The following is a 15,042-nucleotide window of genomic DNA, read 5'->3' on the forward strand; positions in this document are numbered from 1 at the left end:
GCTAGGAGGAGAGATAATCCAACCTGCCTCTGCTGTTTTCGTAGTTGGGAAATAAAGTCCTCTCTCCCCCTCCCCCCATGATAGTAACAGAATTGATTTGTCAATGGGTGTAAGCTTCCCTCTAGCCTGAGCCTGGTAAGTAAGCCAAACTGCTTTTTCCTCACAGCTCCCCAGTTATGTGATTCCTCTCCTTGGTTTTGGTTGTGGTATTTTTTTAATGCTTTCAGTGGGGTCTTGAGATTTCTGACTGTCGTGCAGTCTTCAGGAGCTGGGCTAAAACCAGTCTTGCCCATCTGGAAGCCGCCGGGGCCTCCAATGCAGGAGCAAAGGACAAGCTGTAGCTTAGCATTGCATCAGAGCCAGTTCCGCACTCCTTTCCCTCACCCCCAACCTCCATTCCAAGTGCAAGACGTCCAAGCCACAGTGAAGCTTAGGATGGGTGAGTTTTCTCATTCCTCTTTACCATGGTTTCCTTGTGGAAGGATTTTACGCTCAGTCATTACCTTTTAGTGGCCCACATGAAATTTTTTTTAAAGGAAGAAAAGATATTCCCAGTTAATCCTCCTATTTAATTACAAAATGCTGGTTGGAGCCATTGTATCTGGGAAAGAAAATGTTCAGAGGGTGACTGAAAGAGAATTTGCAGATGAACATGACTTCCCATGAAGTCCAATGTTCTAGCTGCCACCAAGGCTCGGAAAACTCCAGCCAGCTTTCACCACTGTGTGTGTGTATAGCAGGCTCCTTAGCCCGAGAAAGCACAGACTTATCTAGTCTTGCCAGGGAGAAAAGAGGAGAAGACTTGGGGGAATGAGCTAAGAGAATTCGTTACTTAAGATCATACGGTAGTTTCAAAGGGTCTCCAGTAGATTCAAGCAGTTTCACAAAACGTGTCCTTTTCATATTTTTCTCCCTAAAAACAATTTCTTTAGGGGATGTAAACCTTAGAACCCTCATCCATAGAGTCTTTGGAAAACTCAATACTTATTCAGTTTTAAACTTCCTCCCCAAAATCAAGACCATTCCCCAGTTTCAAAACAGAACCCCTTAGGGGAGCCATTGCCTAGGGTGGGAGAGACACAGCTCTGCATCAATGCCACTTTGGAAACACTGGAATAGATTTGCCCAGACTTCATTGGTTGGGCAGGAGAAGGAGGACAATTTTATCTTCTCAGTTTACCCCCTGCGATGTGAGGAGCACATTAGTTGTTGACAGGGGGCCATGCCTCCGAGAAAAACCCGTGCTGCAGGCAAAGGCAGCTCCTCTGGAATAAAATCAGAAAGCCATTGGCAAAGGCAATCAATCAGGCCATAAGCAGCCATTTCCCCCTTTCCTTTCCGGGGCTAGAGGTGGTCTGGGAGCCCTCCAAGGGTGCACTGGGCAACTTGTAGAGCGAGGAATATATCCTCCGGAGCCGGCGCCCCCGCTGCTTTTGTCTTGGTTCCCAGCCTGGCTTCCGAGGCTTTGTACCATGGATTTGGGAGTGACAATGGGCATTTCCCTCAGATTCAAGGCTGCCCAGCCTTACCTCTGGAGGCTAGAGAAAGAAAGAAAGAAAGAAAGAAAGAAAGAAAGAAAGAAAGAAAGAAAGAAAGAAAGAAAGAAAGAAAGAAAGAAAAAAATCGTAAGAGAAGGGACCAAGGACCAGGCCATTTTTAAGACATCTCTGGAATCCACTTGGAGGTCTCTAAGTGGGAACCACGGGGAGAGTCCTTGCCCAGGGAGATGCTCTTCCCGCTGGCGTCTTTAGGCACCGTCGAGCCAGCGGGCGGGAACGGGCCTGCGCTAGCATTTGGGTTCTGCTCTGTGGCGTGTTCTCTTCCAGGGCCTTTCCAGAAGTCCTGGAGAAGACAAGGCATCCTGGCCACCTTGTATGACTGCCAGCCTACGGACCCTTCCGAGGGCAGACACAGCCCACGCGGTGGCGGCTGCAGCGCCCAGCCCGCCGGCCAAGCCTCCCCAGCTTACCCTTCGGGCCGCGGCATGCGCTCAGCCTCACGTCGGGGGTGTGTGTGGCTGGGCGGGCGTGTGTGAGTGTGGTAGGGGGAGGGGGCCCTCTGAGCTGCTCCATCCGTCCGTTTTATTAGGGACACATTAATCTATAATCAAATACACCTCATAAAATTTTTATTGAAAGGCATAATATCATTACAGAGGTCTTCCACCTGTTTTAAACAACACGACAAGCTGTGAGAGAGCGTGTGTGTGGGTATGCGTAGGGAGGGGTGGGTTCGGGCCGGGAGAGAGGCACAGGGAGAAGAACTCCCCTCGGGCGCCAGGGGGCCGTCTCGGAAAGCCAGCCTGCCTCGGGCCGCACCGGCTCTGCGCTGCCTTCGGCTGCTCTGGGCTCTAGCCAAGCGCTCCGTGCGCCCAGGACACGCGGCAAGTAGCTCGGAGCCCAGGCGCTGGGGAGGTAGAGCCAGGTCCGGACTGCAAGACCGAAGGCAGCAAGAGGCGAACAAATAGTCCCCAGCGCCTCCTCCGGCCGCGGTCGGGCGTGTGGTCCCAGCTGCAGCCGGGCTGGCCGAGCCAGGCCGGGCCGAGCCTGACGCACAGGCCGGGACCCGCGGCCTCTAATTGCGGCGTTTATGTTGATGATGATTTTTTTTTTAAATCACAGCAGCCCCCAGTTTAGCGGACTGATTTACTCCCGGTATTGGTAAATATGATCACGTGGGCCGTGCGACCAATGGTGGAGGCTGCAGCCTGCGAACTAGTCGGCGGCTCCGGCGCCGGCGGGGAGCGGCGCCGAGGCGGGCAGTGTAACCTTGGGTGGGAGCGCACGGCGCCTCAAAATGTCCTCCAGTGGCACCCTCAGCAACTACTACGTGGACTCGCTCATAGGCCATGAGGGTGACGAGGTGTTCGCCGCGCGCTTCGGACCGCCGGGGCCGGGCGCGCAGGGCAGGCCCGCAGGTGTGGCCGACAGCCCGGCCGCCGCCGCCGCCGAGTTTGCCTCGTGTAGTTTTGCCCCCAAATCGGCCGTGTTCTCCGCCTCGTGGTCCACGGTGCCTGCCCAGCCCCCGGCGGCGGCGGCGATGAGCGGTCTCTACCACCCGTACGTGCCCCCGCCGCCCCTGGCTGCTGCCTCCTCCGAGCCCGGCCGCTATATGCGCTCCTGGATGGAGCCGCTGCCCAGCTTCCCGGGCGGCGCGGGTGGCGGCGGTAGCGGTGGTGGAGGTGGCGGTGGCCCGGGCCCTGGTCCCAGCCCTGGCCCCAGCGGCCCATCCAACGGGCGCCACTATGGAATTAAGCCTGAAACCGGAGCGGCCCCGACCCCCGCCGCCGCGGCCGCCGCCACCTCCACCTCCTCTTCCACTTCCTCGTCTTCCTCCTCCAAACGGACTGAGTGCTCCGCGGCCCGGGAGTCCCAGGGGAGTGGCGGCCCCGAGTTCTCGTGCAACTCGTTCCTACGGGACAAGGCGGCAGCGGCGGCTGGGGCAACCGGGCCCGGTGCAGGGATCGGGGCCGGGGCCGGAGCAGGCGGCTCGTCGGAGCCCTCGGCTTGCAGCGACCACCCGAGCCCGGGCTGCCCGCTGAAGGAGGAGGAGAAGCAGCATCCGCAGCCGCCGCCGCAGCAGCAACTTGACCCAAGTAAGTGCAAAAGAAATTGCCCCCTGATTTATTGCTGAAACCTGTAAGGCTCGAATGTGCAAAACTGATAGTTTTACTAACCTATAAAAACGTCTAGACGCCTACCCTAGCCTAGGCGAGCAACACGCATCCATAAAAAAGCTTCCCATAACCACCTACTCTGGGCGCGCGGTTTGTACGGTAAACAGAGCGCGGGCATTAAGGCTTTTTATGATAATTCCCCAAGTTGTGAAAAGCGGCCATCCTTGGTGAAATTAATTTAACGACCTCTCCCCCCCACCCTGTCTTCTCTTCCTGTCTCCCCTCCGCCCCTCGCTCCCCTTCTCTAAACCCCCCTCTTCATAGACAACCCCGCAGCAAACTGGATCCACGCTCGCTCCACCCGGAAAAAGCGCTGTCCCTACACCAAATACCAGACGCTTGAGCTGGAGAAAGAATTCCTCTTCAACATGTACCTCACCCGGGACCGGCGCTATGAAGTGGCAAGGATTCTGAACCTCACAGAGAGACAGGTCAAAATCTGGTTCCAGAATCGTAGAATGAAAATGAAAAAGATGAGCAAGGAGAAATGCCCTAAAGGAGACTGACGCGGCGCAGCGCCGACGGAACCGCTCTGCTTTGCAAAGGCAGTGGGGTTTTTTCTTTGTGGGTGCTTGATTTCCAGAAATTCTGCAGCGATTCGGACATTTCTCCCCCTTCCCCCTTTTTGGTAGAAGTGACTGTGTGGTTGGTCTCTGTGAGGTATTTTGGGGGACTCTGTATTTGCTCGCTTATGTGTTGGAGAAACCAAGTGGCTTTGGGGTTTTGCCCTATCCCGCTCCCCATGTTTCCTGTCCTATTGGTTCCTTAGGAAATGCCATATTTTGTGAGTGCACGCCGGCTTGAGGAGCCCTCTCCTGTGTAAATGTCCCTTATGTTTCTGAAAAGTGCTGTAGTTTAGCCCCCAGCGCTGCTCAAGCAGGGGCCAAGCGCACCCCACTTCTGAGAGCGAAGGCAGAGCGACGACAGTGAGGAGGCCCGCCCAGGCCAAGACCCGGTCGTGTTGTCCACCGGTTATGAAAGCCCCCTTTCCTCAGGGAGTCCACGGGCCCTCCACTAAGACGTGGAATGAGACCGAGAGAAGAGCCTAGGGCCGCCGGTGGGTCGGGGGTTTCTTCTCAGTGCACTGGCGGAGCCGCACTCTCGGGGGAGGTGTTGGCTCGCTTGGGCTACCGCGGGTGTAGGCCCTCCGGGTTCCTGCCCGAGGACCAGTTGTAAATGTTACCGCTTCCTACCAATAAATGCTGACCTGATCAAATGGAGTTCAGACGCTGGCCCTGAACACTGTGTGCTTGCTTACTCTCTCTCTGCAAAATATCACCCTCATGGGACTTCTCCCTCTTCCCTGGGAGGGAGATACTGCTAAAATCCTTCACCCTTCCACCTGAGAGGTCTCTCTGATGTGCCTGGGAGTCTTCCTTTGTGTGGGCAGACCAAGCCTAGAGAACAGCCCCTGGGGGTACTTTGGTGGCCCCCCTCTGTACCTAGCCTGCTTCCAGTGTCTCGGCAAACTGCCCTGGGCCCAGTGTCAGCCTCGCAGCAGTGCCAGTAGAGCCCACGCTCTCCAGAAGCCAGGCACCCCCACCCCCACCCCCCGCTGGCGCTTGGGCATACCGCACCCCACTTCTGTTCATGAAGTCCCCGCCATCACCCCCCTCCTCCAAACCAGGGAAAGGCCAACTCTGCATTCTGGGGCAACTCCTCCAATTCCGAGGGGCTGGTTGACTCTGGGAGGGCTGAGCCGGTTAGGCTATGAGCTTCCACCCCTCCCCACAGGAGCCCCGAAGTGACCTTAGCAGATCAAAATGGTCAAGGCTCTCCTCCACAGCTATCTCCACCCACGGCCCCTCCCCCCACCCAGTTTCTGTGTGTTTAGCCCCCAGCTTGGCCCTCTGAGGGCCGCATTCAGAGGCTAAAATGAAGGTCATTGTAAGTGAGGATTCGGGCCCAGCACAGCCTTCGCAGGCCAGAGGCTGTGGCGCCTGACGGCCTGGGCTGGGCGGAAGGCCGGGGCGATGGCAGAATTTTGGGGGGCCGGGATGAAAGAGGGGACTTGAAGGAAAAGCAGAGGGGGGCTGGGAAGGAAACCCAAGGCCCAGATCCGGCAGAAGGTGCTGCGTACCCCCGCCCCTGCGGCCAACCCGATACCTAGGGCTCTTTGAAAACAGGAAGAGCCAAGGTGTCATAAAGCCATCGAGCTGGCGAGACGTCTGGAGGTAATGAGTTTACGACAGGCCCGGCGCTTCGCTTTGAAACCATCTCATTTTGATGTTTGTGTTTGTGGGAGGAAAGGAAAAATGCAGACAAAACTGGGTCTTAAAATCTGGACAATAAAATATAAAGAAGACTGCGTTGGACTAAGAAGGCAGGGGCCTGGGAACCCCGGATGAGGTGTGAGCACCTAGGAAATAAAAATGGGAGGTGGAGTAGGAGGAAGATGATCTATTTCTAATTTTTAAAATGCGCTGGGTATTAGAAGTAGCCTACGATGGTTGGCTCTCAGTAATATTTGACTATGGCCGCCGTCTAGCTCTTCTTTAAAAAAGAAAAAAAGCAGCCTGCTCTTTGGGGGGTTGGAAAGTTAGTGATCTTGGGTCATTTGTTTAGGCCTAGGTTTTCCAGCCACATGGTCGGCAGAAAAAGATGAAGTTATTTGAATGACTATTCACAAAAATATCTGGCACTACACTCCAAGCTTCGTAGCAAAAATATTGGAAATTAAATCAATTTTCTCATGAAAAAAAAAAACTTGTTATAGCTGAATTGGGGGAAAGCTTTTTTGAAAATGGGAAAAAAGATTAACCTCTCAGGAAACAATCAAACTGATTAAAGTCTTGGCTTTAAATTTTTTTTCAAGTGAAATGCTTAGTCAATTCATTTCACTCTGACTTTTAATATAAATTTAATGTCCCATTTATTGTGCATAGAGGATCCAATGAACACAGCCCAATGGGGTCTTTCCAAACAGCCATTCAGAAATACAACAAAAAGCTTTTAATTTGCCTTCTATCCACCCCCACCTTGCCCAGTGAAATGGGCCTGAAGCATTAAAATTACAAGGTTAAAATAGCAAATATTCACGATTTAATGTGAAGTGTAACTACATTAAAAGAAAAAATTAACAAATTTAACTTCTATAATTTCTCAGTTTTTGAAGTGCCTGTCCCCTTTGGGGGGGGGAAAGGCCTGTTGCAATTAATATTTAGAAAGTTGTGATTTTGTTAAATCTAACCCATGCTATAATTGTAGGCGATTACAGAATGGGGACCTACTGTGTCTGGCAAAAGAAGGGCTAAAAGCTTTTGAAAAAAACACTACTGGAAGCTCTTGGGAGCACAAATATCTTTGGCATTCAGGAGCCCCTGTTTGCTGCACTTGACTTGTCGACAATCAAAGGGATGAACCATTATTAGTGTCAGCGATCCAAGCCCAGTCAAAGTAAAGAACAAGATTGGAATTGGTTTTAGTCGAAAAAGAAGTTAAGCTCGGTCAACTACAGGTGGCATTTGGCCACTAGAGAGCGCCGTTGCTCCATTTTGTGATCGTAAAGCTGGCGTTTCAGCGGAAGGTTTTGATTAAAGACATTTACAATCTTACTTTAAATTCCAAATTAGGATAAATTTAACCAAAAAGCAGCAGTGTGCACTATTAAATTCTCCAGAAGCTTGTTTGTTATGTATAAAAATTTGGCTTAGTCAGGATTTCAGAAAATTTGGACTATGGCACAGATGAAACTATAAAACGTTATGGTAAGTTAATGCATTCTATCAAAACAGAAACGTGTAAAAGCATACATCTTTGTTTACGAAGTTAATCGCACTCTTTTCCCATTCAAATTATAAACAGACTGCTTGAAGAAAAAAAATTGTTTTGTCCCAAGAGGAAATGTTGCATTGTAATGTTTTCTTAATTAGGCCTGAATGTGTAGAACTGAATTTTGTAGTGTTTGTCTTTCTTTTTCGCCCCCTCAAGAATCACACAGTTCTAGAAGGTGCCTTGTATTATTGAGATCTGGGTTCGTTCTTTTTCCCCATTCCATTCCAAATCCCATGATCAAGAGTTTAAACAGGCATACGCCAAACAGTGAAATAAAGGCACAATTACAAAGTTAGTTACAAGGCTTTATTGAAAATAATACTCTTTTAATTGCGTATTTGCAAGATTGTAGTACAAATCGTTAACTGTCAGAAATCAGTTCATTTGTCTTTGGATTTAAAGGAAATTTTACCTGACAGTAACTGGCAGAAAACAACACAAAAAATCCTTATCCTTCACCACCCGCCCAACAAAAGCCTCCTAGCACTCCCTACTAATTTAAAAATTAAATAAAGCATGCCTTTTTCATCTGGAGATTCATGAGCAATCCTTTTACCTTAACCATTTCCAGCTATTCCCTGTAGAACCAAATGAGTCTTAAACATTATTTTGCCTTTCCATCTCGACCTTATTTTTCTCTACTGGCAAAATATGATATTCAGTCTACCCAGACTGACCTCAGATCTCACTCACAGGCTGGGCCAACCCACAAGGAGCGAGAGGTAGATGAACTCACTCGCCTGCTGCGCCTTTGGGGGGCTGTCTGGGGGTTTTAGGCATTTGCATTTGGCGTGAAAAGCGGGAGAGGCGTGTTTTAGCTTTAGCAGGAGCGTTCTCGTTGGGAGTGTTTCCGAGGTCGGTCCCTAAGGCCGGTGGGCCTGGCTGCCTCACAACGGATTTATCCCAAGCAAGAGTCAAAGAGCTGAAGAAAAAGTCAGAATAGACAAGAGAAAACGAATCAACAGAGATCTATTACAGTTATTGGACATTAAAACAGAAGGGGGAGATGGAAAGAGAAGGCGAATGGTAGTATAACGCCAAGCAGCTTCAGAGCGAGCTTCTAAAATCAGGAATATTTTGCCCATTTCACACTCTTGCCCACATGACTCGGGAGGTTTCTTTCCCTCATTGCTCTATAAGCTCGGCGAACTTTCTCTTTCTTTTCTTTTGGAAAAATTAGTAATTTTTTAAGCTGACCCTGGCGCCCGCTCTTGGCAGTAACTTCACAGGTTAGCTGGATGAACTAGAATCCTTAGAAGAAGGGCGCCGCCTGCAGCTGCTTGGAACCGGCGTTATCCGAACTTCGGCCCGGAGGCTCGATGGGGGGACTCGCCAGCATCGGCCCCCCCATTCTCTGCCCGGGGCCACCGCCTGCCCTGGTCCGCTCCGCGCTGGAGCTGAGACTCGGGAGCCGCGCGTCCTGCCGTAGGAAATACCACCCACCCCAGCGTGAGTCCTCCTTCCCGCCTTGGAACATTTCTGTCCGCTTTTCTATGTACTTCCTCTGCAATGCTAATGCCTCCCCCTACATTCTTCAGCCTCCCCCTGCGCCTGGTGCTGACGTCTATCAAGGGTGAAATGATGGAAACTATATTCATGGGCATGATTTCCATTAAATATCAATTAACCTGGGAGCCTCAGGCAGGCGTGCAATGCGTCAAGGGTAAATGTACATCTCATTTCCACAAGGCCCGCTCAGCTGGAAAAGAAGGGCTTAGATTCGCTTTGATAACGCAAGGTATTGGGTTCACCCTTGTGGCCTTTAATCAAATCACTTGGATAAGACCTAAGTCAAATATTCTGTTTGGACCGTCTACACTGCTTGCCCACGTCCCCTGGGCTGCGCCCACGTCCACTGGGCTGCACCCGCGTGTCCAGGAGCGCAAAAGCCACGGCCAACCTCTAAAGGGCTGCTCCAGGGACCCAGGGAGGGAGTCATTTGCTTCACAGCCTCCTGTGAGTGGCCTCCCTGACTCCCCCCAACTGTAAGTTTCTGCCGCGCCCCCGCCCCTCCGGCCGCGGCCCGCATTCTCTCGGCCCCGGGAGCACGGCTAGCCCTTGGCAGTGCGGCTTTATGGGCCCCCTTTAAGGCCGGCGGAGGCATCTCTCGGCCAGCGTGAGGCGTCCCGTCGGGAACAGTGAAGTCGCCTCCGCGCAGATCCCTCCGCGCGGTTATCTCGCGCCCATCTCGCTCCCTTTCCGCGCAGTGGCGTGGTGCGAAAATGCCTCGCCGGGGCGCACCGGGGCGGCAGCCTCGGCAGCGGCGGCGAGAGCGGTGGGAGGGGGCTACGGGGGGGGCGAGGTGAGAGGTGGCGGCGGGCAGAGGGTGTTTTTTTCCTTTTCCCTCCAGAGCGGGGGGTTGTAAACCGAAGCCAAAGAGTGTCCCCGTGGGCCGGGCGCACTTTTTTTCTTGTCCCAGTGCGCTCAGGGCCGCCTGGTGCCTGAGAGGAAACAGTGGAGGCAACGGGGCAGGTCACCAGGGGCGTCGGTGATTTTATTGCGGCCGAGCCGGCGCGCACCGGGAGAGGCCGGGTGGGTGGTGGAACGCGGGGGCTGGGGGAGGCCCCGCGACCTGTGAGGGAGGCGGCGCGAGGTCGAGGTAGCGGGCGCAAGGACGGGGCATGAGCGCCCAGTAGCCGAGCGCCCGCGTCTGCCGGGCCTCAGAGGCGACGCGCGGGCGGGCGGGCGGTAGCAGCAACGTAGCCCGGCAGCCCCTAGCGGCTCGAGCAGCCGCCCCAGAGGCCCCCGCGGCAGTGCGGTCGCGCTGTGGCGCGCTCCCTGCCTGCTCCGCGCCGCCCGCCCGCCCGGGGCCGCCCTACCTCGGCCCCCGGCCGCCGCCGCCCCGATGAGCTCGTACTTCGTGAACCCGCTGTACTCCAAGTACAAGGCGGCGGCCGCGGCGGGCGAGGCCATCAATTCCACTTACTACGACTGTCACTTTGCGCCCGAGGTCGGCGGCCGCCACGCCGCCGCCGCCGCCGCCTTGCAGCTCTATGGCAACAGCGCCGCCGGCTTCCCGCACGCGCCCCCGCAGGCGCACGCGCACCCGCACCCGTCGCCGCCGTCCGCAGGGCCGGGTTGCGGTGGTGGGGGCGGCCCGGGCCCTGGCCAGGACTACTTCCACCCCGGCGGGGGCAGCCCGGCCGCAGCCTACCAGGCCGCCCCCCCTCCTCCGCCGCCGCCTCCCCCCTGCGGCGGGATTGCCTGTCACGGGGAGCCCGCGAAGTTTTACGGATACGATAACTTACAGAGACAGCCGATTTTTACGACCCAGCAAGAGGCCGAGCTGGTACAATATCCTGACTGTAAATCGTCCAGTGGTAATATTGGCGAGGACCCAGACCACTTAAATCAGAGCTCGTCTCCTTCTCAAATGTTTCCCTGGATGAGACCACAAGGTTGGGATGCAATTTTTTTTTTTTTAAGCGGGGCGAGGGGGAGAAATCTGTTTTCATCTCACGTTCTAGCTTTAAAACTCCCTTTTCCTCTCCCTCTCCTTTTCCTTGTGTAGCTTACAGTGGCTCTTATTCATAAAGTAATGCAGACTCTTTTTTTTCCCCCATTAAAGTAGAAACCATGTAAAGGTGACAGGGACAGAATAATTGCGAAGACGTTCTCTCAGCCCCTCTTCCCTGCACATCCTATATATATATATATATATATATATATATATATATCAGACTTAAGCAGAGTTGTGTATATTTCACTCAGACCCGTTCCAGAAACATCCAGCAACCTGCAGATGCACCATTACATTTTTAAACGTTTATTTTCCTCTTTTTTTTTTTTTCTGTTTTAATCAGCAGCTCCTGGTAGACGGAGAGGAAGACAAACCTACAGTCGCTTCCAAACCCTAGAGCTGGAAAAGGAATTCCTTTTTAACCCTTATCTAACCAGGAAGAGAAGAATCGAAGTTTCCCATGCCTTAGCCCTCACCGAGAGACAGGTAAAAATTTGGTTCCAGAATAGGAGAATGAAATGGAAAAAAGAGAACAACAAGGACAAATTCCCGGTCTCCCGACAGGAGGCGAAGGATGGGGAAACCAAAAAGGAAGTCCAAGAGCTGGAGGAAGACCAAGCTGAAGGCCCGACAAATTAACTTCTACCTTTAAAATTTTACCGCAGACTGTTAAAACTAATGATCAGCATATGCTGTTGGACACCGCCTATTTTCTTTGTTGGAAAGGACTTTACCTGTATTTCAAGCTACCTTCGTGTCACTGCTCTTGAGGTTTCTGCGCTTTGAGAGGGATTTGGGTGTTAAAAAAAAAGTTTCTAGTGTCGCATGGAAACAGCCCTTGAGCTGTCCTATGTAAGAGTAATTTGATACTGACCTTGTAGTTATATTTTTATAATGGTAGTTTTTAATGTCTGAACTGATGATTTGCCTCAACAACATAAACTTCCTAATGATTAGCACTAAATAATTGAATATAAAATGCTTTATTAATCAAACAAGTGCACTTGAACATTTTAAATCTTCTTTATGGTGAGTAAATTAAAAGAATTCTATTAATTTTTAAAAAAATTATGCCCACAGAATATTTACTTTATATTATTTGATTAAAATTTATTATTTATGGTTTTTCTTTCTGCTTTTATGATGAATGGTTCGGGTGCCTTTTGTTTACTCCTAAAAGTTTGAGTATTTTGTACATGTAATATCTCTGGGAAAAAGTCTGGGCCAAATATTCGAAAAGCACACATTAGCTGAAGAGTGTAATGTGTAGTCTTGGCTCTGCAGCTTTCTTAAACTTGGGGAAGATGTTGGGCCAGTGACAGAAGTTTCAGGACAATGTCGAAGATGACATTTAATAATTTTTCTATAGTTTATACAAATTATGGCAATTTAATCATCTAGAGTGAATGAATACTTGAAAAACAAATTCCAGCATTTTCACTCATATACTTTTTACCCTGGCAAGTTGCCTTGTGGAATGCCTCTCGTTTCTGAACTTGCTTTCGTTTTGAACCGCGCTTGGTATAGCCTGAAATTGCTAGGTCTCTATGCTGTGGCCGCCGCTGTGATTCTGCTTTTTTAAAGAGGTGCCATATTTATTTGTATTCTCTTTGCTCTATTTGCACGCCTATTGTGAGCCAACTTGCTGTGCACATCTCAGATGTCGGTTGGTACGTCCTCTGCTGTTCGCCAGGTTGGCCTCACCTATTTGAAACAGGCCCTGAGAGCAAACGCAGAAAAATCCGAGTGTAAACAACAGCTCCAAAACATAGCTAGCTCCTTAATAAAAGAAATGAATCTTTTTCTAGAGCTAGTGTCTTTGAGCGCCGCCAGTAACCCTTTTCCTGAGTCAGAAACAATCGCATGGGCTACATGAAAGCAACATCCTGGTAAAGCTTCTATTTGATTAAAAAAAAAGGGGGTGGGTGGGGTTACATACACCCTTCCTGCAAAAATAAATCAATAAATACAGGGGGGGCTTTCTTTCATTCCAGAGGGGGCTGGCTGGGCTATCCTTGTTTCATTTTGCTCTAAATAATCTTGATAAGATACTGGGAAATCTTTGAATTTCGCAAAGGACTGGAGTTGTAGGCCCAGTGGGGAACAACCCAGAGTCCCGGTTACACCACAGCTTATTCCACTTAGCCAGCCCTGATGCTGGGGTTTGGGATCTGTTATTAACAAGATATCCATTTTCCATTTGAGGCTGCTCCTGCAGCTGCCATTTTACGAGGGAAGAGGAGGGGGAAGAGGGGCGGGAGAGAAGAGGAGAAATTCAAGTAAACTAATTCTTCTCCCTGAAAAAGGGAAAACACCTTTATCAGGTAGACACTGAAGAATTCTTTTCTTTTTCTAGATGCCTGTATATATTTAAAGAGGTACTTTTAAATTTCCAGAGTGGCTTTTATTGCACAGGTAAGAAAATGGAATCCTAGTTTTAGGCCTGGATCATCCCTTCAGGCATTGGTGGGCTATTTGCCTGCTGCATCAAGGACCAGGGAAATGTTGGCACTGGTTCGGCCAGAGGAGAAAGCAACACTTGGCTTTCTATCCAAGGAAGAGGCTGTAGCTGTAGCATTCGCTGACGTGAGCCAGGAAAGACAATTTTAAGTCAGGATTGGCCTGGGGCTTAAGAAACATTTGCACGATAGAAGACAGCTGCAAACGTGCACGCTCGATTTGGAAGCATTTTGCTCTGTGTGCTGCCTGAGACTTGCTGTTGACTGGTTTAGAGCAAGTATGCCAAGTGCCTGAAAGCATGGTTAGGGGACAGCCTGACTAGAGAGGACAGCCTGACTGGGGAGGGGGTGGGGGTTATCTGGCTAGAGACTGGTGCTGGCTAACCTCCAGCTGCCCTGCATTTAAGGTACTCCTCTATTAGCTAAATTCCCTGTCTCCTACACAGGAATGTTCCCCAAATACTACATTTAGAGCCACTGATTTGGGCAAGACTCTCTATAAGATGGGGGACCTGGTGCATGGGGGTGGACATGGAAATCAAGGAAGGAAGGAAAGGTAAAAATGTTTTTATTTTCTCCATTTTATGCTACTCTGGAAATGGTGTACCTTCTGGCCCCATTGACCCCCTAAGCCATGGTAAATTCATAGCTCATGTCCAGAAAAAGACTGTTGCAATAACTGGTACATTTGAGAGTATTCGTACATTTACAAATTTGGGGTTTCGGGGTATGTATTTGGTGAATTTGTACATATACATAGGTTACTTATGTGTAGAAAGTGTTGGTAATAAATAAATGTAGGTTTGTTTCCTTTTGCAGCTGGGAAAAGCATAGACTTGCCTCCAAATAAAGAGCTTGTGGAATTACAAATCACACACATTCACCATCTTCTTACAGTGGCTAGAAACCCCCATCATAGTGTTTCATGCAGACAACTCACAGTGACAAGTACAGAAGATGCCCTTCTAATTGGCTCAAATCTGTAAACACCTGAGGGTTGCAGCAATAAGCCAGCCAACATTTTTGCTGCATAAATTTGCATAAACCTTCAAAGAACTCTTTGCAAACCTAGGCGACACGCCTATGCCCTGGACTGCTTAAAGAGTCTGCTTAGAGAGATCGGTAAACTGTTTACAGAAAAATAGGACCCTCCAATGTTAACATTAAATAAAAGAACCAAGCCTTCGAAGTGATTTAGATTCTCTGTTTGTATGGACCAGAAACACACAAAAGGGTGTGGGTCTCAATGGTTCCTAAAGAGAAGTCAGTTCAGGGACTGCCATTTTGTGAGGTTCCACAAAGCCCAGCACATGGCTTACCTCTGCACAGGGGGACAAAGTGCAAATATGGCTGCCTTTTCAAAAGTGCAGAGCCTTTTCCCAGCCCTCCTTCCCCCAGCTGAAAAGGAGGGTCATAAAACTCCGCCTTTATTGGGTAGAGGAAAACTGACAAGTCAGGTAATTTCTCAGAATATTTTAGAAGTGAACAATCTCTGTTCACTTCCACATGTATAGACCAGTGTAAAGTGTTCTAGCTTAGCAGGATCCAACAACATGCTCCATTTTCTTGTATAATGAAAAATATTGTTTCGTTATTCTTCAGTGCAGAAGGTGTTGCTGCTTCACATCCAAACTGTGTCCTCTCCTTCCCCGATGTTTGCTGAATCCTCGGGC

At 50.5% G+C, this 15,042-nt stretch overlaps 2 protein-coding genes across 3 annotated transcripts; both read left to right on the forward strand.

Moving 5' to 3' along the window:
* Positions 1 to 2,243: 2,243 nt before the first annotated feature.
* HOXD9 (homeobox D9) lies at positions 2,244 to 4,896 on the forward strand. The gene is made up of 2 exons (XM_031677762.2): positions 2,244 to 3,595; positions 3,941 to 4,896. Exons 1-2 carry the CDS (start codon positions 2,797 to 2,799, stop codon positions 4,180 to 4,182), a joined length of 1,041 nt encoding a protein of 346 aa, XP_031533622.2. The 5' UTR covers positions 2,244 to 2,796; the 3' UTR covers positions 4,183 to 4,896.
* A 4,748-nt stretch (positions 4,897 to 9,644) lies between these two features.
* HOXD8 (homeobox D8) lies at positions 9,645 to 12,712 on the forward strand. 2 transcript variants are annotated; one of them, XM_072961201.1, is made up of 2 exons: positions 9,645 to 10,848; positions 11,254 to 12,712. In XM_072961201.1, exons 1-2 carry the CDS (start codon positions 10,296 to 10,298, stop codon positions 11,547 to 11,549), a joined length of 849 nt encoding a protein of 282 aa, XP_072817302.1. In that variant the 5' UTR covers positions 9,645 to 10,295; the 3' UTR covers positions 11,550 to 12,712. The 2 variants fall into 2 exon arrangements, with proteins under 2 accessions (XP_072817302.1, XP_072817303.1); XM_072961202.1 differs by having other exon boundaries at positions 11,257 to 12,712.
* Positions 12,713 to 15,042: the final 2,330 nt, after the last annotated feature.

Source organism: Vicugna pacos, chromosome 5 (genome assembly GCF_048564905.1).
Source record: "Vicugna pacos chromosome 5, VicPac4, whole genome shotgun sequence".
NCBI lineage: Eukaryota > Metazoa > Chordata > Mammalia > Artiodactyla > Camelidae > Vicugna > Vicugna pacos.

Bases quoted from the DNA above. Each gene is read 5' to 3' on its own strand.
- HOXD8 (XM_072961201.1), top strand. From the start codon at position 10,296: ATGAGCTCGTACTTCGTGAACCCGCTGTACTCCAAGTACAAGGCGGCG. The intron at 10,849-11,253 runs GTTGGGATGCAA...TGTTTTAATCAG, and splicing joins TCCCTGGATGAGACCACAAG to CAGCTCCTGGTAGACGGAGA.
- HOXD9 (XM_031677762.2), top strand. From the start codon at position 2,797: ATGTCCTCCAGTGGCACCCTCAGCAACTACTACGTGGACTCGCTCATA. The intron at 3,596-3,940 runs GTAAGTGCAAAA...CCCTCTTCATAG, and splicing joins GCAGCAGCAACTTGACCCAA to ACAACCCCGCAGCAAACTGG.